Source organism: Saccostrea echinata, unplaced genomic scaffold, assembly GCF_033153115.1.
Source record: "Saccostrea echinata isolate AGI-Se365-2 ecotype Australia unplaced genomic scaffold, CSIRO_AGI_Sech_v1 ptg000009l, whole genome shotgun sequence".
NCBI lineage: Eukaryota > Metazoa > Mollusca > Bivalvia > Ostreida > Ostreidae > Saccostrea > Saccostrea echinata.
The window spans coordinates 16074514-16097881 of record NW_026889758.1 but is presented as its reverse complement, the minus strand read 5'-3'; the positions used below and the strand labels follow the sequence as shown (position 1 = coordinate 16097881).

The 23368-nt window shown below is 35.2% G+C and overlaps 1 protein-coding gene across 1 annotated transcript in view; it reads right to left on the bottom strand.

The window, feature by feature from the left end:
• LOC133181872 (spatacsin-like) overlaps positions 1 to 23368 on the bottom strand; it is a 44189-nt gene that overhangs the window by 12563 nt on the left and 8258 nt on the right. Inside the window, exons 5-30 of the mRNA XM_061316514.1 lie at positions 23124 to 23250; positions 22374 to 22524; positions 21959 to 22221; positions 21186 to 21359; positions 16935 to 17126; positions 16630 to 16826; positions 15271 to 15428; positions 14810 to 14990; positions 14522 to 14689; positions 14271 to 14377; positions 14001 to 14152; positions 13670 to 13813; positions 13443 to 13512; positions 13177 to 13348; positions 12853 to 13079; positions 12050 to 12158; positions 11056 to 11215; positions 10707 to 10896; positions 10497 to 10568; positions 8765 to 8913; positions 8314 to 8508; positions 8117 to 8224; positions 7729 to 7906; positions 3897 to 4114; positions 3448 to 3585; positions 2971 to 3135 (exon numbers count right to left, since the gene is read on the bottom strand). Coding sequence (XP_061172498.1) covers positions 2971 to 3135; positions 3448 to 3585; positions 3897 to 4114; positions 7729 to 7906; positions 8117 to 8224; positions 8314 to 8508; positions 8765 to 8913; positions 10497 to 10568; positions 10707 to 10896; positions 11056 to 11215; positions 12050 to 12158; positions 12853 to 13079; positions 13177 to 13348; positions 13443 to 13512; positions 13670 to 13813; positions 14001 to 14152; positions 14271 to 14377; positions 14522 to 14689; positions 14810 to 14990; positions 15271 to 15428; positions 16630 to 16826; positions 16935 to 17126; positions 21186 to 21359; positions 21959 to 22221; positions 22374 to 22524; positions 23124 to 23250 — 4165 coding nt within the window. The remainder of the gene's footprint in view (positions 1 to 2970; positions 3136 to 3447; positions 3586 to 3896; positions 4115 to 7728; positions 7907 to 8116; positions 8225 to 8313; positions 8509 to 8764; positions 8914 to 10496; positions 10569 to 10706; positions 10897 to 11055; positions 11216 to 12049; positions 12159 to 12852; positions 13080 to 13176; positions 13349 to 13442; positions 13513 to 13669; positions 13814 to 14000; positions 14153 to 14270; positions 14378 to 14521; positions 14690 to 14809; positions 14991 to 15270; positions 15429 to 16629; positions 16827 to 16934; positions 17127 to 21185; positions 21360 to 21958; positions 22222 to 22373; positions 22525 to 23123; positions 23251 to 23368) is intronic.

Here is a 23368-nt window from a genome sequence, read left to right as displayed (position 1 = left end):
ATACATGTATGTAAAACATAAGTTCAAGAACATAATAACAAGCATACATGTACTTTTACTCAAAACTCTGATGAATTTTAAATGGTGTTTATCATACATGCCTGTAGCATGTTAGCAGTGTTTATCCTTGAGGAGTTTACGTAGGTATCAGTATGATATTGACAGTGTTTATCTTTGTGACAAAAATGCCTATATAATGTAGACAGAATTCATATACATGTATTTAGAATGAATGAACATGCCTGTATAATGTTGACAGTGTTTACATTTGTGGAGTACATGTATATGCCTGTATGATGTTGACAGTTTTAACATTTGTGGAGTACATGTATATGCCTGCATAATGTTGACAGTGTTTACATTTGTGGAGTACATGTATATGCCTGTATAATGTTGACAATGTTTACATTTGTGGAGTACATGTATATGCCTGTATAATGTTGACAGTGTTTACATTTGTGGAGTACATGTATATGCCTGTATGATGTTGACAGTGTTTACATTTGTGGAGTACATGTATATGCCTGTATGATGTTGACAGTGTTTACATTTGTGGAGTACATGTATATGCCTGTATAATGTTGACAGTGTTTACATTTGTGGAGTACATGTATATGCCTGTATGATGTTGATAGTGTTTTTTTGTTTATTTAACATCCCTTCAAGATTTTTCACTCGTATTGAGACACCACCACTTGCAGGTGGAGGGATGCCTGTATAATGTTGACAGTGTTTACATTTGTGGAGTACATGTATATGCCTGTATGATGTTGACAGTTTTAACATTCGTGGAGTACATGTATATGCCTGTATAATGTTGACAGTGTTTACATTTGTGGAGTACATGTATATACCTGTATGATGTTGACAGTTTTAACATTTGTGGAGTACATGTATATGCCTGTATGATGTTGACAATGTTTACATTTGTGGAGTACATGTAAATGCCTGTATGATGTTGACAGTTTTAACATTTGTGGAGTACATGTATATGCCTGTATAATGTTGACAATGTTTACATTTGTGGAGTACATGTATATGCCTGTATAATGTTGACAGTGTTTACATTTGTGGAGTACATGTATATGCCTGTATAATGTTGACAATGTTTACATTTGTGGAGTACATGTATATGCCTGTATGATGTTGACAGTGTTTACATTTGTGGAGTACATGTATATGCCTGTATAATGTTGACAGTGTTTACATTTGTGGAGTACATGTATATGCCTGTATGATGTTGACAGTGTTTACATTTGTGGAGTACATGTATATGCCTGTATAATGTTGACAGTGTTTACATTTGTGGAGTACATGTATATGCCTGTATGATGTTGATAGTGTTTTTTTGTTTATTTAACATCCCTTCAAGATTTTTCACTCGTATTGAGACACCACCACTTGCAGGTGGAGGGCTGCAAATTTAGACCTGTACTTGGCACTTATGACCCTTGATCAGTGAGTGTTGATGGAGAGACAGATGGAAGGACCACAATACACTGTATACATGTAAATAGGTTTACAGATGGAAGGACCACAATATACATGTAAATAGGTTTCTTTTATTTAAGATCCACTCCTTCTGTATAAAATTTGAAATGGTTATGATGTCAGAAAACTCTTTGAGTTATCGTGTCACAATGGATATACACTCAGACATACATACAGACAGACCGAACCCAAAAAATATTTGCCAACACCTACTGCAACATGGGACCTTTGTTTATACGGTCTATTCCAAAGGATCAGTCTCCACATCCCACAGTGGGATTCAAACTCGCTACGGAAGGATCAACTCCTTACTCTAGAACAAATGCTCTAATCACTGCACCATGCAGATTACAATAGTTGTTATATTTGTATGTCTATATGATATTGATAGTGTTTGTCTTTGAGGAGTACATGACTTTGTACATTCCGTATGACGTTGATAGTGTTTATATATTTGTGGAGTACATGTACATGTTTATATGATGTTGACAGTGTTTATATTTGTGGAATACACACGTTTGTGGAATATATGAAAATGTCTGTAGGACGTTGACAGTGTTTATATTTGTGGAGTATATAAAAACATCTATATAATGTTGACAGTGTCTGTATTTGTGGAGTGCATGTACATGTCTTTAGGATGTTGACAGTGTTTATATTTGTGGAGTATATGTACACAGTTGTAGGATGTTGACAGTGTTTATATTTGTGGAGTATATGTACACAGTTGTAGGATGTTGACAGTGTTTATATTTGTGGAGTATATGTACACAGTTGTAGGATGTTAACAGAGTTTATATTTGTGGAGTACATGTACATGTTTATAGGATGTTGACAGTGTTTATATTTGGGGGAATCTATACTTGCCTGTAGGATGTAGACAGTGTTTACATTTGGGGGGAATCTATACTTGCCTGTAGGATGTTGACAGTGTTTATATTTGGGGGGAATCTATACATACCTGTAGGATGTTGACAGTGTTTATATTTGGGGGAATCTATACTTGCCTGTAGGATGTTGACAGTGTTTATATTTGGGGGGAATCTATGCATGCCTGTAGGATGTAGACTGTTTATATTTGGGGGGAATCTATACATGCCTGTAGGATGTGGACAGTGTTTATATTTGGAGGGAATCTATATGTGCCCATAGGATGTAGACAGTGTTTATATTTGGGGGGGGGGGGGTCTATACATACCTGTAGGATGTAGACAGTGTTTATATTTGGAGGGAATCTATATATGCCTGTAGGATGTTGACAGTGTTTATATTTGGGGGGAGACTATACAAGCCTGTAGGATGTTGACAGTATTTATATTTGGGGGGAATCTATATATGCCTGTAGGATGTTGACAGTGTTTATATTTGGGGGGAGACTATACAAGCCTGTAGGATGTTGACAGTATTTATATTTGGGGGGAATCTATACATGCCCGTAGGAAGTTGACAGTATTTATATTTGGGGGAATCTTTACATGCCTGTAGGATGTTGACAGCATTCTCAATTCGTGCTCTCCACATCTTATTGTACAACAGGTCCCCGAGTTCCTGATGTTCACTGGTCTCCATATTTTCAATCCAATGGTGTCCAAGCTGGTACAGGAAAGCCTTCTCACTCAAGTCCTGAGTCTGATCAGCTTCACTCTGTTGAGAGTAGTATACAATGTACTGCTTATTACAAAAACTGAAATATTTATAAAATCTTTATGAAATTTTCAAATAATTGTTCACAACTTTCTTAATTTTTTTGGAATTCATTCATTACATTTGATTGCTTAAGTATTGTTCAGCATGATAATTACATTTTGAAGGATGGACATATGTAACTATGATAAATACATTTTGAAGTTGTGAAGGATGAATTATCTAATGGGCATGACAAATGCAGTGACCTTATAAAACCATACAGGTAATTCATGGTTCTGATATTAATCATTGGGGATCATCAGTGTATACCTGGAAGTACTGGGACACAGTAAGGGAGGCTACTCTTTGTTGTTTACATCGCTCCTCACACACAATCCAAAACCTCCTCCTCGTTAGCTGATCCTCCCAAAGAGAGGTACCTGATAACTTCTTCTTCTCCCACTTGTTCTACAAGACATACATATACATGGGAATCATTATACCTTAGCGGATTCAATTTTAGTGGATTTCATTATAAAATTACTATATCAACAAATATTGAAATATGGGTGAATTCTTATGTAAAGCACTGAAATTAAATTTCTTTAGTACAGCTATGTGGTATCTATATGTATCTTGTCAGATCAAAAGTAATTAATAATATAACTAATGTTTAAGCCATGAAAAGGTAGACAAAAAAAAAACAACTACAAACAAACCAAAAACAGTTTTTCCATCTTTGAGGAGCATTAAAATTTGATGTATGGTACTACATTTACCTCCTCTATTGTAACGTCATCCATGTTTATTCCACTCTCTCTGGCTATCTGTCTGGCTTCCTTAAACATGTGCTTCTCTATCAGGTGATCCATGACCTTTCTGCACTCCTTCTGGAAGGTTTCTGCTTTGCTGGACACAAGATTTTTGAAATTAACATCCAGTACATGTGCACTTACAATGGTGTTCAACAGACGTGCCAACTGACCAAAATCAATAACTGCAAAAAATATTTCACAATATCTAACAACTATCCTAAAAACAGACAGGTCATAAATCCTTCAAGTAGAAGGGCATCATTTTTTTTACTTCATCAAATTAGACAAGTATCCTTACAAATATGTTTCAATACTTTCCACAGAATTATTACTCTAAGACTTATCAATACTATTTTATTCAGTTTTTATCCATTTTTCATACAACAGATAATGTTTAGATCTGGATCATCACTCCAGCTTACTGATTACAATTTTTTAATACTTTGATTAAACAAGCGAATTCAAAGAATTGTGGTACCCAACTTTCAGTAACTTAGTAGTTGGGAACAATTATTTATGGCATATTGTAACTGTCTTGTCTGTGTGTTCTGTATTGTCTGACCAAAATAATAAAAATTGCAGCAAAGACTGAAGTTGACAAAAACATCATCCAAACTTCAAGTTCAAGGTTATGAGGTCAAATATCATAAAATAATCCAAAAGATCTTGTCACAAGTAATGCACATGTGAAATAAAATATAAAAGCCTTGTCTCGATCTTCTGAAGTAAACGTTATGGCCATAAAATTCTGGATAAGTAGGTCAAACTTTTAGTCAAGGTCAGGAAGTCAAAACCGATAGTTTTTTCCTGAAAGGTATTGTCAAAGGTAATGTACATGTAAAATATGAAAGCCATATCTTCTCCCATTCAAAAGTAATGAAAATGTTGAAAATTTTGAAAAGTACTGTAGGTTAAGGTCACAGGATCATAAACTATAGTATATTTGGAAAAGTCTTGTAACAGGTAACGCACATGTCAAACATAAGGCCCTATCTTCTCTCATTCAAAAGTTATCACCAATGTTAATATTTTTAAAAAGTAGGTCAAATTTCAAGGTCAAGGTCACAGGGTTAAAAATCATAATACAGTTGGAAAGGTCTTGTCACAGCTAGGTACAGTCCCTGAAACGTTCTACTTTCCCACTTGAACGGGGAGCGAATGCTGAACGAACGCAGAGCGAACGGTAAACAAACGCAGACCAAATGGTGAGTGAACGATGTGTGAACGCTAAAAAGCAACTTGGTGAATGATAGGTGAACGGTGAGTGATTGCAGAATGCGAACGGAGCACGAACATGTTTAGTGAACGGTGAACGCAAGATGAACGATTTATTCGGAATGCCTCTGATCTTTTTCATGCATTGTATCTATTCTATTGTATTCTAATGTCAGGTGCAAAAATAACTAAATAAACAATAAATAGATATTCTAAAATTGTTCTAAAAAAAGATGAAACATGCACATTAAGTAAAACTATTAATTAAGTTTCTTACGATATTTTCTGCACATATGTATGATTTTAAATTCAGCTGTTTAATCACACAATTTTTATCGCTGTAAAACATTGCAGTTGTTACAGAATACTGTAGGTTAAAATATAAAATTACTCTAGTTGTAAAATAAATATGTTTATTCTTATTTTATATATAAAACCATTACAAATAATGATTTTCAAATTCGAATTAAAACGGTTGTAACAACCATGCATGTATTTCCATGTCAGGGCAATTCCTTGTAAAATAATGAGAAAATTTTTTTTTTTAAATTTTGCAAAGGTCTGTGGATGTTTTGCATAAATACACTCATATTTAAAAAATATAATAATATATTTATGTGACTTTTCATTTTTTTTTATTATGATTTATTAAGCAGACTTCTACATGTATCTGTAGACAATTCCCCATGATTATTCTCGGACAAGATGATACAAAGAAGCATTCATATTATTTGTTATAGATTAAAATTTCAGAACTTGATAGTAAAAGTACTTAAAGTAGTAAAAATTACTTAAAGTAATATGCTGTCATAGTTTTGATTAAACGGACAAGAGAGAGAGAGAGAGAGATTCCGTTTTAGCCCCCCCCCCCTTTCCACAAATGCATGAACCTGTATAAACAAAAAACTTAATTCTTATCTAAGTATATCAGGCAGTGAAAGTAACCTTTTTTTCATTCAACAAATTCATTTTGTTTGACAGTCATCATCAGTTTTTATTTTCCTGCTTCAAGTTCACATGAAGTCCACATGCTTGTCTGGTCAATCAAAATCATTCGACACTGTGCAGGTGTGAAAGTCTTGTCACACCAAAGGCGAAGTGCTACACTGAAGTTTTTCCAAGAAGTTTTAACATTTTTTATCATTTCCAACTTTTCCAAAAAATAAATAAATAAATAAATAAATAAAATGCATTGGGTAAAAACACTTGGAATGAATTTAAAACATACTCCCTGGCCAATTTAGAATACAACCATTGGCACATGTATATTCTGAACTACTATTATTTAATGACTTTTTTAGATGCATGTTTGTTTTGAGACTAAACTTTTTGTGCTACAAAATGCGTTAACTTCTTTTTAAATATTAATCAAAATATACTGGAAATACCGACTAAGTAACTGATTTAGGTGGAAAATGGGGGGGGGGGGGGGGGGGGTGTCTTAATCATATCGAATGGCAAACATATAAATTCACTGTGAAGGAAGGAATTTTTTTCTCTCTAACAATAGACTTTATATATGTAAAGTTGAAAAAAATTGTAGTGTATTACATCTAAATAAATATTTTTTTGACCATACTATCAATTTAATTGGCTCCAAAGATATTTAATTAACTGGATATTAGCAGTACTATTTATAGTTCTCAGAACTAGTTCTAATATGATTGAAAAAAAGTGTTCGAAATAAATATTCTCGTAATTTTGCTGCAGTTGGTAAATTAATTTACATGGATTATTATCTCTCCATTAACAATTTGTCATCTTTAAAATAATAACAAAAAGTTGCAGTGCTTGAAGTATCCGTATATTGCCGGTATTTAAATTTAATTTTTCAGCATCGATCTACATGTACATAGGTATACTTATACATGTAACAGCATTTATTTTCCTGAGTAATTTAATAAATAACCTAACAGCTAAGTTAGAATAATAATAAAACATATTGTAGATAATTTTTTTCCGATGAAATAATGATCCTTTAAACACGACATGTTAATTATTAAATTTCAAATTTGTAAATCCTTACTTACAAAAAAGATAAGTCCTTTCACTTTGGAGTTCCAAATGACAGTGAATACAGAACGATAAGTGAACGCTGAAGGCAAGGTGAACGCAAAATGAACGAACAGAGGGCGAACGGTGAACGCTTTGTGAACGGTCAACGCGAGGGCACGATGAACGCAGAACGCAAAACTGTGAACGGAGAGCGAACGGTGAACGAACAGTGAACACACGCTGAACGAACGGTGAACAAACAGTGAGTGAACGGAAAAATGGGAAAGTAGAACATTTCAGGGACTGTAATGCACATGTCAAATACGAATGCCCTTTCTTCTCTTATTCAAAAGTTATCACCAATGTTAACATTTTTGAAAAGAAGGTCAAACTTCAAGGTCACGGGCCAAAAAATCATAGTATATTTCATAAGGTCTTGTCACAGGTAATGTACATGTAAAAGATGAAAGCCCCTTCTTTTCTCATTCAAAAATTATGACTGCAAGGTTAAATTTTTGTGACAGGCAAACAAAAGAGATTTAATGCTCCCTTGCTTTCAAGAAAGCTGGGGACAAAAAATAGATACCATCAAACTTGAAGACTAGTACAATGCTCTGACTGTCTAAGAGTTTGAGGAGGTTAAGTAGCATGTGAAGGTTGGTGGTGTGGTGGAGGTGGTGCTGGATGATGTGGTAAGTCTCCTGCTGCAGCCAATCAGTGGCTTTGTATACAGGGTGATCAGTCGGGGAATCAGCGCCACCTATCTATAACCAAAACAAATCAATATGATCAAAATTACTAATAGGAAATTTCCTAACTTAATCTTAAAATACATGTATTTTATTCAAAAATTGTCAGGTAAAATTGCTATTAGTACTGTAATAACTACCTCATTAAAATCTTTGAACTGAAACACTAATAAAACTTGAGAGATCAGCTGTTCTGTTATACATTGAATGTTAAAATCAACAGACCCTCTGCATTGCTTCTTTGAACTGTTCCAAACAGACTTTACACTGCTTGTAATCTCTTCTCTCATTCAGAGCAGCTGAAAACTGGCAGAATGGGAGCAATGGGGATTCCTACCAACAAAATTTATTAATTTTTAAAAATTTACTTCATGATCTATTCAAATTTAAAGGCTATTAAAACAAAGCACAATTAAACTCACAGGCAGAAAAATACTGAGTCCTGTTGCTAGAGTGGACATCCAGTTTTTATCCAGGTATATACTTAAAATTTTGTCAAAGTGCTTCACTCCCCAAGACCACACAGCCCTCCCGTGATTGGTTATATATTGGTCATGTGATTCCACATCCATCATCGCAACAGACCAACCACAGAGGCAGGAAAACTCAGCCGAGTCCTTAGTAGAAATACTAACACTTAATCAAACTTTGCTGTTGTATATAAAAATAATTGTAAAATATTTTTATAATGACAATATATTACACTACACATACCGGTACACAATGTTCCTTTCTTCATTTATAATTGTATTGCTTTATTTGTGAGGAGTATTGTGCTTTTGAATACTGAAATAATTTTTGCTCTGGTTTCTCATGATCATTCAGCGATAAATCCATCACTGTAACATCTGTAAGAAAATAATTTACACAGACCTGATCACAGGCAGCTAGGACAGCCAGGACTGGATTGTGCAGTAGAATGGAATAAACCAACAGAGCCTTCCAGGGGGAGGGGGTGGCCTGGGCAATAAACACCACCTGGAACAGGTCATCAGGTAAAGAGTCTGGGTTCACCTCCATTACTGAAAGTATAATATTCTCTATAAATCACACAATATTACAATATCATTAAATAAGGAATATTCAAACAAGAGGCCCATGGGCCACAACGCTCACCTGAGTAACTTTGGCCTTGCTGTTTTTCACCTGATCCCCCCCCCCCCTTGTAGTACTTATTGTGGCCCCACCCTACCCCCGGGGGTCATGATTTGAACAATTTAGAATCTACACAACCCCAGGATGCTTCCACGTAAGTTTCAGCCTTTCTGGCCCAGTGGTTCTTGAGAAGAAGATTTTTAAAGATTTTTACTACATATTTCAATGCAAAACTTGGATTCCCTATTGTGGCCCCGCCCTACCCCCAGGGGTCATGATTTGAACAATTTAGAATCTAAACTACCCCAGGATGCTTCCACGTAAGCTTCAGCCTTTCTGGCCCAGTGGTTCTTGGGAAGAAGACTTTTAAAGATTTTTACTACATATTTCAATGTAAAACTTGGATTCCCTATTGTGGCCCCGCCCTACCCCCAGGGGTCATGATTTGAAAAATTTAAAATCTACACTACCCCAGGATGCTTCCACATAAGTTTCAGCTTTTCTGGCCCAGTGGTTCTTGAGAAGAAGATTTTTTAATGACCCCACCCTATTTTTGTCTTTTCTTGATTATCTCCCCTTTGAAGGGGACTTGGCCCTTCATTTTATCAATTTAAAATCCCCTTCACCCAAAAATGCTTTGTACCAAGTTTGGTTAAAATTGGCCCAGTGGTTCTTGAGAAGAAGTTGAAAATGTGAAAAGTTTACAGACGGATGGACAGACAGACAGACGGATGGACAGATGGACGGATGACATACAATGGGTGATCAGAGAAGCTCACTTGAGCTTTCAGCTCAGGTGAGCTAACAAAAACTGAATACACAACTTATCTTCCAGGCTAACTTTCCACACAATTTTGTCATTCAAACACTCCTAAAGGTGCCAAGTTTTTGTGTGAGTTTTGAAGATTTACCTGTAGCTCACAAAGTGCAAGAACTGAAGTTTCTCTGTGATATATTCCCAATTCCCCAGTTCTAACAATCTTGTGAAACTTAAACATGCATAAAGCAAAGTCAGCTCACATACATGTATTATTAACAAGAGGCCCATAGGCCTGAGTATTTCTCTCAATCTCATGTGTTTATCTACAAATAAAAAACCTTATCATGGCCTGGAATCCAACAATTTCAACAATTTCACTACATTGGGTTTCTACCCTTTTTGAGATGATTAGGAAAATCAATCTATGATTTAATGACAAACGCTAGATTATGTCTGTTGGCATCTTAAATAGCATTTACACAAACTTGAATCCCCTTCACCCTTAATGGCTTGAGTCAAGTTTTGTTGTTATTGGCCCCATGCTTTGGGAAAAAAGCCAATGATGTGAAAATTTTACCATAAAAAACAAAACAAAAACAAAAACAAAACAACAACAACAGCAACAACACACAAGAGACAAACAACACACACACTTCAAACAGAAAAGTCCATATAGGTCTCTGGCTCAGATGAAGTCAAATGCAATGAAGATAAATATAAGAATGGCTAAAGAAAGAGTTGTTTACTTACAATGCTGAAGCCATTCATCAGAGTTGGTTACTCTGCTCTTAGTTTCTTCTTCACAGCTGCTGCTACTTTCATCTGTAAAATTAATTATTAACAATTGCATCCATTTTATAAAAAAAAAAAATAATAATTTGCCTCAAACTCGGTATCTTGCTAATTCAAATAACCACTGGTAATCAGAGTTGGGTTTACATTTTAATGAGTTTCTCTTACTGTTGTCCTTGTCTTTGGTCAGTCCTATCCTGGCGTACAGTGAAGATCGGACATCCTTACTGGGGGATTGCTTCCCCTGACTTACTGGAGGAGTACTTCCTGTTGACATCTTGGACTCGGCATTCTCTATCACATAGTGTAGATGTTGCTTTAGGTGAGGACATCTGAACTTATACAACAAGGGCTGCAACTGTAGAGTTATAATATTACTTAACCTACATGTATGTACTTGTCTACTTGTGTAAAAATATGTGTTAGTTTTAAAGATTACAAGTTTTAGCTGTTAACTTTAATAATAATCTATCAATATCTTTTTAATAAGATTTCTTCAGCCTTTCTTGATTGTAACCTGTTGTTTGGAATACTGGTGAAGCTGGGCAAACCACAGAAATGACAGCCATTTATCAGCTTTAGCACAGGTCTCCAGAAATACTGTAGTCCAGGAAATGGACATCAGCTGACAAAAGACCACTGCTATTGTCCACTTCTGTCCAGCCTCAAAACTTGTACTAGCAATAAAAAGTAGAATACAACAAGAGTTCAAGTAGAGTAAATAAATGAACTACATGTACATTTAACTAAGAAGTCCCAGACAGCAACTGTGTCCCAACTTGGAGGATATGGAGAGGTGCCACACCCAGCCCTCAAATCAGCAAGCCCCATGTTCCCCAACAGGCTCCCCTGTGTCCCCTGTTAATTCCCCTGTTAGAGCCCCCTGTCACTCTGATTGTCCTCTTCCTTCATTAGAATAATTAGTTTGATACCTAAGACAATCAGGAATTCCCATCTCCTGTACATCACAGATAATTTTCATCAAAACTCCCCTTATAACTTCCAACAGGGATGTTTTTACTGTAAATCATTTTTAATTGTGAGAACTTTATTTTTGCTTAATTATGGGAGACAGTCTGCTCATGAAAAATTTCAGTCTCCAGTATATTTTATTATTAAGGATTATATTCAACAATATCGGGAATTTGTGAAAATTCTGTCTAACTAATAATTACCATATGTCTTTCTCACAAAAAATGTGTTGTAAAAATTTGGTGATCTACAGTACCAGTTTGTCAACATCCAATTAAATGTACATTTTATGAATTAACTTAAGTTTACCATCTCATGAACTTAACTATAACATAATTTATGTATTGTACAATCCAGAATTTCATACAATCTATACATACATACATGTATATTAAGGCATCTTGTATTTAAGATACTGTCTAAGCCAACCAAATGTGCCAAGTAAGGCACATGCATATGCTTCACTGAATATCATAAAAATCTACCAATTGATAATGCACTACATCTTAAATCTACCGGTAGCTCATTTTATTTCAAACCTTCGAATTTTGTCTTTCTTTAAAGATCCCTTGATTGCAGCCTCCAGTTGGTGTAGAAGAGTTACAGCATACTGACCTTTGTACACTAAACAGGCACACAACCAAGACACTGAAAAAGCATTTGTAATTATACTGTAGGAACATGTACATTGTTGTAAGTGGACTTGTTAGTTGGAGAAATCTTTTAGAAATAAAAATGTAAAGTAACCCTAAAATCTTTACATGTATAGTGACTCCTTGCCTGCTTTTACCCTTTACCACTAGCCAGGGTTGTCCGTAAGAATTGAAATAGAGGAGGACATTTAAAAAAGTAGAAGGGGATCTGGGGTTCCTCTCCTGATGGGGAGTTTAGGAGGAATACTGAAATAAACTTGGGATTACATCATTAAAGGCGTGGAAATTCCCCAGCCCCGGAGTCTTAGGGACAACTCTGATTAGCTATACTTTTTTCTTAACATTTTACCTCCTTTAACACTACATCAATAGATACTTGTCTTTTTTTTTTATATGCTTTTAGCCCTGGTTACCCTATACCTATAGCCTGCTGAAATATTGTCAACTTGACATTTAACAATATCAATCATCAGTGTCTATACCAAGGCTTTTTTCTAAAGTTTTACCAATGAGGTCATCATATTTTGCTTATGAAGTCATCATTTAATTTTTTACCTACGAGGTCATTTTTTTTCTATGAGGTTAACATTTTTTTTAACTATGAGATAATAATTTTTTATCTATGAGGTCATCATGTTTTTTACCTATGAGGTATTATTTTTTTTTTATAAATAAGGTTAATTTTTTACCTATAAGGTCATCGTTTTTCTTAGCTTGTTCCCTTCTTTGATCCCCAGCACTGGTGAGGTTCCCGTTCAGATGAAGTAGCACTTCCTGTCCGGCCTGTAACAGAGTTCGTAAGACCAGGCTGTCCTGACCCATCATCTCAATGAAGGCCACACAGGCACACGCTACCTGAGAGTTGTGATAATGACGAACTCCTATCCAAGCTGCAGCATTACCTGCCTCTGTCAATCTAACAAGGAAATAAAAAAACAGCCAATAATTCTTTCCTGCATTGTTACACTGAATGAATCCTGCAATATGGATAGTATCACCATTACTGAACAGACCTCTGGGGACAGACCTCCTGTGACACAGAATCGATTTCCTCCGATAGGAAAGAAAGCAGAGCAAATGCTGGTCTGCCTTGTTTGAGGTAGTATGTGTATCGGATTCTCTCAGAATATCCATATCGGGCCACTAAATCAACCTGAGAGAAACTCGGCAACTGTTTCATATTCTCTGTAATAGAAAACATTTTTGTTATCCATTTAAATTATAAAAATTATAGTGTTGAAAAAAAATTCTAATTGAAAACAATAAAATACTAGCATACCTTCACCACTGTATAGGGTATTAAGTGCTTGCCATCCAAATAATCGACTCGGATCAAATGCTGCATTGTTCTAACAAAGATAATGGCTTGCATTGGTTTCAAGAAAAAAATAACTAAATATTCAAATGAAGCAAATTGCACAAAAGTTTGAAATTCTGCTTCTTTTAACATGTCAACCCAAGTAGTCAGGTAAACTGTCTAACTGAAATAAAGTTCCCAGTAGTCACCTTCAGAAGCTGGTAGATGGTGATGTCATTGGAGGGAATTTCCCGTGCTGTGACAGAGAAAAACATCCCATGAAGTTTAGGATATTCCATAAGCTTTTCCTCTATCACCTTTAGTTCTTGCTCTGCCATGTTCCCTGATACAAGCTACAATTAAGGGTTTAACATCTAATTATATATGTCTATCAGGACAGTTACCACAAACTTAGAATGTTTTATGAAAGACAATTCTCAAAGATCACTCACCAATTCATGCATTACAGAATAGCATACACATTTTCTACCTTCACTTCGTTTAATTTTCATGAATGACTGTAATTATGATTGAAATTACCTGTTGTAAAATTGTAGGTGAATACATTAATGTAGCTAAAGCAGTGATTGTTTGCCCTTGCTTTAAAAGTGTTATGATAGAGGGAGCCCTCATGCCAAAACTCCATGATGAATTTGACAGACTTAGATTATACACATCCTCAGCTTCAAGTCCTGCAGTCAATGAAGAAAAAGCTGTACTAATTTCAATATAATTAGATATAAAGAACAAAATCATATTTCATTCACTACATTCACTATTTTAGGGTCTATTTAATCATCATATGTTTACTGTTTTGTTTCCTGTGAGCTAGATCGTAGAAGATGACAAACATGTCCAGCCAGTCAGCTTTACAATTTCCGACTTTTACAGAATCTTGCAGCACATCCACTGAAATTCTAGAAATTCAGAAAGAATGTTCCATGGTCAGGAAAACAAACCAGCTCATTATAAAAGAAACACTAAAATAAAAATATTCATCCTGAAATGAGGCAAAAATACTAAAAGATGTTTTACTAGTTCAGATTTCCTACTTTTCTAACCTGTGATCTTCACAATAATGCCATAGAAGATCAGGTAAACCTTCTGTCACACAGAAGCAGATGAATGGGACATGAAATTCTGGGATACTTCTGACCAAAGGACCTCCTACTGACCTCAACTTCTGTAGAAATGCTTTAGTTTTTCCATATTCCCCATAACAGTCCAGTCTAAAGATATCAATGGGAAGTTACTTAGTACATATGATACGACCATACCAATGAAAAGTTAATGATAATTCATTTACAATGCCTTACTTAATTGGTCATTACATGTATGAACCCTGTTACCTGAACAGTTCTCTGATGACAAGCTGCCTTGTGAATTCTGTGCAGTGACTGTTAGCTAGTACTTTGTGTATGACATCTCCATGTTGTGTTCCCTTCTCCTTCATCCATTCAATCAGTAAGTCAGCTCTGTTGTTCCACAATAAATACTGAATGTATAGCTCATTGTCTATATCTTCCTCACCTTAAACATCACAAAATAATTACAGTGAAATCTTTACTCAGACATGAAGACCTGAATACTGATGATCCTCCATGCAGCCAAGGAGCTGAGAAAATTTGTAATCTGTCTTAAATTGTAGGATAAAGAAGGATATTTTAAAAATACTTGAATTAGAAATTTAAAAAAAAAAATGCCAGCACTAAAAGTTATTCCATTGCTCACTTAACATACTTTAACTACAGGTAGGTCAGATTAATCTCAATGACTGACCTTTAAGGTCAGATTAATCTCAATGACTGACCTTTAACCCCCATTTCTAGATGTATGAGTTGTCTGGTGTCATAGTCCCAGTGTTGTACCCAGTCTAGCAGTACACTGGGGCAGGTGTCCTCTGAAGGAAGAGGAAACCTGGCCTCCTTTCCTTCTTGTAAAATTAATTCCAGCTCCTTCTGATGTGCACTACAAAAATATTGGGTACTGATTAATATGTGAATTTCAACTAGAGGTACAGTGAGCAATCTCACAAAATAAACCCCGCTACATTTTTTTTTTAAAGTGCCCATTCACAGTTTTTTAAATGTGACCTTGAACTTGCCAAAATGCCCTGGATTATAAAAAATGACACATCCTCTGGTCATAAGTAATCATTGAGTGAAATACAAACATCCAATATTTTTTCCATAAAAAAATATGGACATGACATGAAATACACATTTTTCTGCCATTGACCTTGAACTTGACACAATGATCTTGTGTCAAGGTTATGACATACTTTTAACTTACAAATAATCTTTGTCTGAAGTTTCAACTTCCAAAAAAAAATTTACACTTTATCTGTCAGTGAGCTTGAAACTTGCCTTAATGACCTAGGCTCAAGGCAGGACATACCTTTAAAACATATTAAGTAATATTTGTATGACTTTCAATGCTTATACACTAGAAAGTATGGAATGAACACAAATTTAACATTTTTTCTGCCAGTGATCTTAGATCATGACCCATCCTTAAGTCATAAGCAATCTTTGTACCAAGTATCAACTTCCAAATAACTTCCATTTGAGAGTTATTGACAGGACATAAATAAAACACTTTTGCCAGTGACCTTGAACTTGCAGGAATGACCATGGGTCAAAGTTATACATACCCTCAGATCATATGCAATATCAGTGATAACTGTGAGCTTCTCATGTTCTCCATTACAGATATGGTCAGGACAGAAAGTAAACATTTTTTCTTTAAGGGATGAATTTGAATTTGAATTGAGGCTTGAATTTGATCAAATAACCTATGGTCAAGGTAATGACATACCTTCAGCTCATGAGCAATCCTTGTACAAAGTATGAATTTTACACTTTTTTTTGCCAAATGACCTTGACAGGCAGGAATGACTTTGGGTCAAGGTCAGGACACACTTCAGGTCAAAAATAATCTTTGTACCAAGTATCAACTTCTTAGATTGCATGAACAGATGTACAAGATGATTTCTTTTTACCCCCCCCCCCCCTCCACTCCCAGACTTTGTTTGTGAGGGATATAAAAATTACAAAATTATCTTGACAAAAGTGCTTTTCATAACTATAAACACACACAAACACCACATTATATAAATCAATAATATTCTGTGAAATTTCAAGCTGATGAAAAATATTCCCTTCAATACCTTTCATCCTTTTCCTTTGTTCCAGATTTCATGTGCTCCTGTGTAGTAGCCCTTTCAAGGTCGTGAACAAAGGCCACATCACTGGCCTGCTGCGGAGACAGGGAGTAACTCAAACATTCTTCAATAATAAACTCTCTGACCTCAGGATTAACAGTTAAAGATGCTATCTCATACAACTTTTGGTCAACATCAATACCCTGTGTAAAATGAAATATTTCACCTTTCAAATAGAACAACTTTCTCTTCTTGCAATTCTTATACCAATCCCATAATGATATCACAAAATACAGGAACACAGAACTGACCAGATTTGCCAGTATAATCACTGCTGGTTGGGCTTTCTTCTTACTAAGGTATGAATGGACCCTCTCCATTCCCTTCTGATAAATCCTGTCCATAGATGCCATACTGGACATTCCAGCTGAACACAGTTTTGTCTGTAATTCTGGTACGGCATTATTCATCAGGGCTTCCATCACTTCATCCTTCTTACTTTCCTGTGGCATATACATGTGGCAAATATACATGAGAAATATGAAAACCCTGGTACATGTAACAACCATTCAAAAGTTATGGGCAAGGAAGGTTAAAGTTTTTGCAGACAGAGAGACAAATGGACAGTCTAAACACTAAATGCCCCTGACTGCTTATAGGCACTAAAACACAAGAGGCTCAAGGGCCACAATGCTCACCTAAGTAACTATGGCCCTTTTGTTCTTCATCAGCAGATTCTATTTCCTACATATTCTTATGTAAAACTTCAATTAAACATTATAGCCCCCCCCCCCCCACCCAGGGGGAAGAGGGAGGGGATCATGATTTTTACAAACTTCCATCTACACTACCTGCAAATGCTTCAAAATAAATATGAGTTCTGATTCTTTGGTATTTTTATGCAGATAGAGTAATCTGCCCTTTGATCTAGAATAAAATAAATTGAAATGCACAGTTCATTACTTTATTTCTGATCAAATCAAGCATTCATAACATATAATAGGCCAAGATGAAAAGTTTGAAGACTTCATTTGCAGGTATTTTGCCCACTTAAGTAAACAGAAGCAATTTCTGTTCATTAGTACTTCATTGTCTTTCAACATTTTTCCTGGGGGTAAATGCTAGGTACCCTATGTTAAAAATGTAATAGATAAGCTCAATATTTACACCTCTACAGACTAGAATTTTCTCAATGTCCAAAAAACCTTTTCCTTTAGTGTACAGATGGTCCTTGATATGACTAATAATGGCTTCTTTCTTCTTGAGAAGATTTTATAGATATTTCCTATGTATTCCTATGTAAAACTGTGACCCCTGTTGTGGCCTTGCCCTACCAATGGAGAAAATGGGGGGGGGGACCATGATATGAACAAATTTGAATCTACAGTATGTAGAGAAGTACAGAAGCTTTCACATAAGTTTCATCTTTTCTGGCCCAGTGGTTCTTAAGATTTTTATATGATGCCACCAAATTTTCCTGAATTCTTAATCATCTCCCCTTGAAAAAGGGCATGACACTTCCTGTGAACACTTAAGTCCCCTTCCCCTAAAGGCTGCTTCGTGGCAAGTTTGGCTGAAATTGGCCCAGTGGTTCTGGAGAAGAAGTCGAAAATGTGATATTATAGACAAAACACTTCAGACAGATAGACAGATGGACTCTGGACACTTTTAATCAGAAAAGCTCACTTGAGCCAAAGCACAAGTGAGCTAAAAGTTAAGACTTGAAAATACTGAAGAGGTGGAAATTAATTTGTCCTTAAACACTGACAACATTAAGGAGATACCTATGTGTCCTGTTCATTGCCTTATCTTGACAACACTAATTTACTCAAATGATAGCCATAATATCTTTTCATTCATTAATCAATACAAAACAAGAATTTTCTATGTATCATAATGACCTTGTCCTCCTTTCTAAGACACTAAGTAAGCTTCATACTGATATTTATACTTTTCTGAATATACTGTTGATATCAAGACACCTTTCTAGACATACCTGTTAATGTTCTGTTGTTCCTATTTTATACTGTTGTCTTATGTTCCAAATTCATACTGATGTCTAGACATACCTGTATTTTCTGTTGTTCTCTATTTATACTAATGTCTAGACATACCTGTATGTTTTGTTGTTCCCTAATTATTCTAATGTCTATACACACCTGTATGTTCAATTTTTCTCTATTTATACTGATGTCCATACATACCTGTATGTTCTGTTGTTCTCTATCTATACTAATGTCCAGACATACCTGTATGTTCTGTTGTTCTCTATCTATACTTATGTCCAGACATACCTGTATGTTCTGTTGTTCTCTATCTATACTAATGTCCAGATATACCTGTATGTTCTGTTGTTCCCTATTTATACTGATGTCTAAACATACCTGTATGTTCTGTTGTTCTCTATCTATACTAATGTCCAGACATACCTGCATGTTCTGTTGTTCTCTATCTATACTAATGTCTACACATACCTGTATGTTCTGTTGTTCTCTATTTATAAATACTAATGTCTAGATATACCTGTATGTTCTGTTGTTCCCTATTTATACTGATGTCTAAACATACCTGTATGTTCTGTTGTTCTCTATCTATACTACTGTCCAGACATACCTGCATGTTCTGTTGTTCTCTATCTATACTAATGTCTACACATACCTGTATGTTCTGTTGTTCTCTATTTATAAATACTAATGTCTAGATATACCTGTATGTTCTGTTGTTCCCTATTCATACTGATGTATATACACACCTGTACGTTCTGTTGTTCCTTATTTATACTGATGTATATATACATACCTGTATGTTCTGTTGTTCTCCATCTATACTAATGTCCAGACATACCTGTATGTTCCATTGTTCTCTATCTATACTAATGTCTAGACATATCTGTATGTTCTGTTGTTCTCTATTTATACTGATGTCTACATACCTTTATGTTCTGTTGTTCTTTATTTATACTGATGTCTACATACCTTTATGTTCTGTTGTTCTCTATTCATACTGATGTATATACACACCTGTACGTTCTGTTGTTCCCTATTTATACTGATGCATATATACATACCTGTATGTTCTGTTGTTCTCTATTTATACTAATGTTTATGCATACCTTTATGTTCTGTTGTTCTCTATTTATACTGATGTCTATACATACCTTTATGTTCTGTTGTTCTCTATTTACACAAATGTCTAGACATACCTGTATGTTCTGTTGTTCTCTATTTATACTGATGTCTATACATACCTTTATGTTCTGTCATTCTCAATTTATACTAATGTCTAAACATACCTGTATGTTCTATTGTTCTCTATTTATACTGATGTCTACATACCTTTATGTTCTGTTGTTCTCTATCTATACTAATGTCTATACATACCTTTATGTTCTGTCATTCTCAATTTATACTAATGTCTAAACATACCTGTATGTTCTATTGTTCTCTATTTATACTGATGTCTACATACCTTTATGTTCTGTTGTTCTCTATCTATACTAATGTCTAGACATACCTTTATGTTCTGTTGTTCTCTATTTATACTGATGTCTACATACCTTTATGTTCTGTTGTTCTCTATTTATACTGTTTCTATAAATACCGGTATGTTCTGTTGTTCTCTATTTATACAGATGTCTATACATAACATTATGTTCTGCTGTTCTCTATTTATACTAATGTCTAGACATACCTGTATGTTCTGTTGTTCTCTATTTATGCTGATGTCTATACACACCTGTACATTCTGTTGTTCTCTATTTATAATGATGTCTATACACACCTGTATGTTCTGTTGTTCTCTATTTATAAATACTGATGTCTAGACATATCTGTATGTTCTGTTGTTCCCTATTTATACTGATATATATACACACCTGTACATTCTGTTGTTCTCTATTTATAATGATGTCTATACACACGTGTATGTTCTGTTGTTCCCTATTTATACTAATGTCTAGAATATCTGTATGTTCTGTTGTTCCCTAATTATACTAATGTCTAGACATACCTGTATGTTCTGTTGTTCTTTATTTATACTGCTGTCTACACATACCTGAATGTTCTGTAGTTTCTTATTTATACTCAAGTCCATACATTAATTTAAGTTCTGTTGTTCCAAATTTATCACCTGCATATGGGGTTTATGTCTCACAGTTGATTTGATACACAAGAGCATTTTCTGTATAGGATTAATTTCTTAACCAAGACAGGCTACTGGCAAATAAGTTGATGTTACAATGGTATCACCAATTTCGTTTAAATTCAGAATTTCACAAATTTTAAGGTTGATACAATGACCTTGTTTGCAATTATAACCTATCAATAGGTTGAATGTTGACTGACATTTTTTTTATACTATTTATGAGGCCATTATTTCCATATTGAACTGATTACCAATGTATAGTTCACCCAGTCAAGAACTAACAGTAGGATTGGGTGTGATTGATCGACAAGGGGATGTTTACTACCTCTGAAGTATTCTGGGGTCCATGATTGCTCTGCTGTCAAATTGTATTTCTTGATTGGACTCTTGAGCATGATTATGGCTCATTATATTCATACCTGTATGTTCTGTTGTTCCCTAGACACCTGTCTAGACGTTGTTTTCCTGTCTGTGAGACTTTCAGCTCTCTTTGTACTGCTGTCTAGAGTCTCCCCCTGTCTGACACACTGTCTGATTTCTGAGATGAATGATAATAAGCTGTCCAAACAATGCTCCAAATCTGTAACCTCTTCCTATAGTTAATAAATAATACTCAGTTATCAGTTACTAAGTTACACCTGCATGAAATAGGTGGTGGTGGGGGGGGCATAATCTGAAGAAACCTGAATCTAACTAATTGAAAATGCTTCTGTATTAATATGACTTATCACAGGTTTACTGTTCTTGATAGGGTGTTTAAAGATTTTTCCAATATATTCCTATGTATCACTTTGATCCCTTGTTGTGGCCCCATCCTTCCCTCAAGGGTCATGATTTGAACAAACTTGAATCTATACTACAAAATGAGGCTTTTGCATAAGTTCCATATATTCTGACCTAGTGATTCTTGAGAAGGTTTTTAAAGATGCCATTGAATTTTCACTAATTCATAATTATCTCCCCTTGAAAGAGAGGGTGGCTCTTCATGTGAACAAACTTAAATCCCCTTCACACAAAGGATACTTAAGTTTGGTTGAAATTGGCCCAGTAGTTCTGGGGAAATTGAAAATATGAAAAGTTTACAAACAAAACATGAAAGACAGACAGACAGATGGACGCCAGACACTTTTTGATGAGAAAAGTTCACTTCAGGTTCGGCTTTGTGAGCTAAAATATTACTCTGATGACTTACATTTTTACTTCCCTTGTTCTTGGATGATTCTGTCAAGGTAACAGCATCTTGTAGCAGTCTGTACAGAAAGGTCAAGGTTATGTCTGCCAACTTCCTGGAAAAGCTAACTGACTGCCTGTCTGTCATGTTGTCTGACATTGTCTGTATCAGCAACCTCAGGGCTGGCTCCAGCTGCATCAAGGTGTCATGGTAACCACTACCTAAGGTCCAGGCAGGACTGGGTGAAGCAGCACTTGAAGGAGCAGTTTCATCATTTGAAAACACTTAAAATAATTAAACAAGTATTTAAGTAGTTTATCATAATAAAATTTACACACAAAAAAATCCAATAAACTCACTATATTTAAGGCATGAATACTCCTTATTAAAAACCTATGTAGATCATACTTTCAATGAAGTTCCTATTAGACCTTACTGTTTTCTTTACTCTTGAGGAAGAATGAGACGGTGTCCAGCTGCCTGTGTTTAAGTCCTATGTCTAAAGTGTTGATGGGGACAGAGCATCTCCCCCAGTGGTTAATGTGACACAGAGAGTCTGCTACACTGGCACCTGCATACATCATGGTCTGTTGAAGTAATCATACAGTTAGCAAGACAGTTTGACAATGTGTGAGTCTTTGAATACCGGTACTCAACTAATGCTCCGTCATACTGACTGACCACTGACTAATTTTTTTTTACTTGGTTATTCGTTAAAAGTGCTATTTAATAGAACTTGTAATTCTAAACTCAAGTTGATAAATTATCTCAATTAAGTAAATACAGTTGAACTTCGGTATCTTGAACACTGATATCTCAAATACCATGGATATGTCCAAGTAATTTGGAAGTCCCAACTGTTTAATCCTAAAGTATTTTACCCTTGAGATCTCAAATCCTCAGATATCTCAAAGTATTTTCTCAGTCCCATGGAGTTTGAGATAATGATGTCTGACTATTAGTGTTGAGATATATATCATGTGTAAAGGTAGCTTGAATTAAATATTGAGTGTTTATTGCATTCTGAAAAAAAACAACATTAAACTGACATGAGAAAAATTATTTTAATGATCAAGTACCTGACTTTCTCAACTACAGCCCCAATTATTCAACAAGGCCCTCCAAGAAAAATTGACATCCCTAGTCTATAACCAATGATGAAAATTATGATAAAGCCTTCTCCTACCTTGCTGACAATACCCTCCTGCTGTAAACGACTGTCCACAATAACACAGGCCAGGTGGGTCGGTGTCAGAATCAGGTGGGGGTTGTCTGGTTCAAAGGATAGAATTAGCTGCTCTGAATAGGACAGTCTACAAAACATACAGCATAATGCTGCTTCTGAAAAAAGTACCCACTTTGGATGAAATAAATTTAAAGCACTTCTGACTGACAGTGAAATTTGAATTTTAATCTTAATTATGGTACATG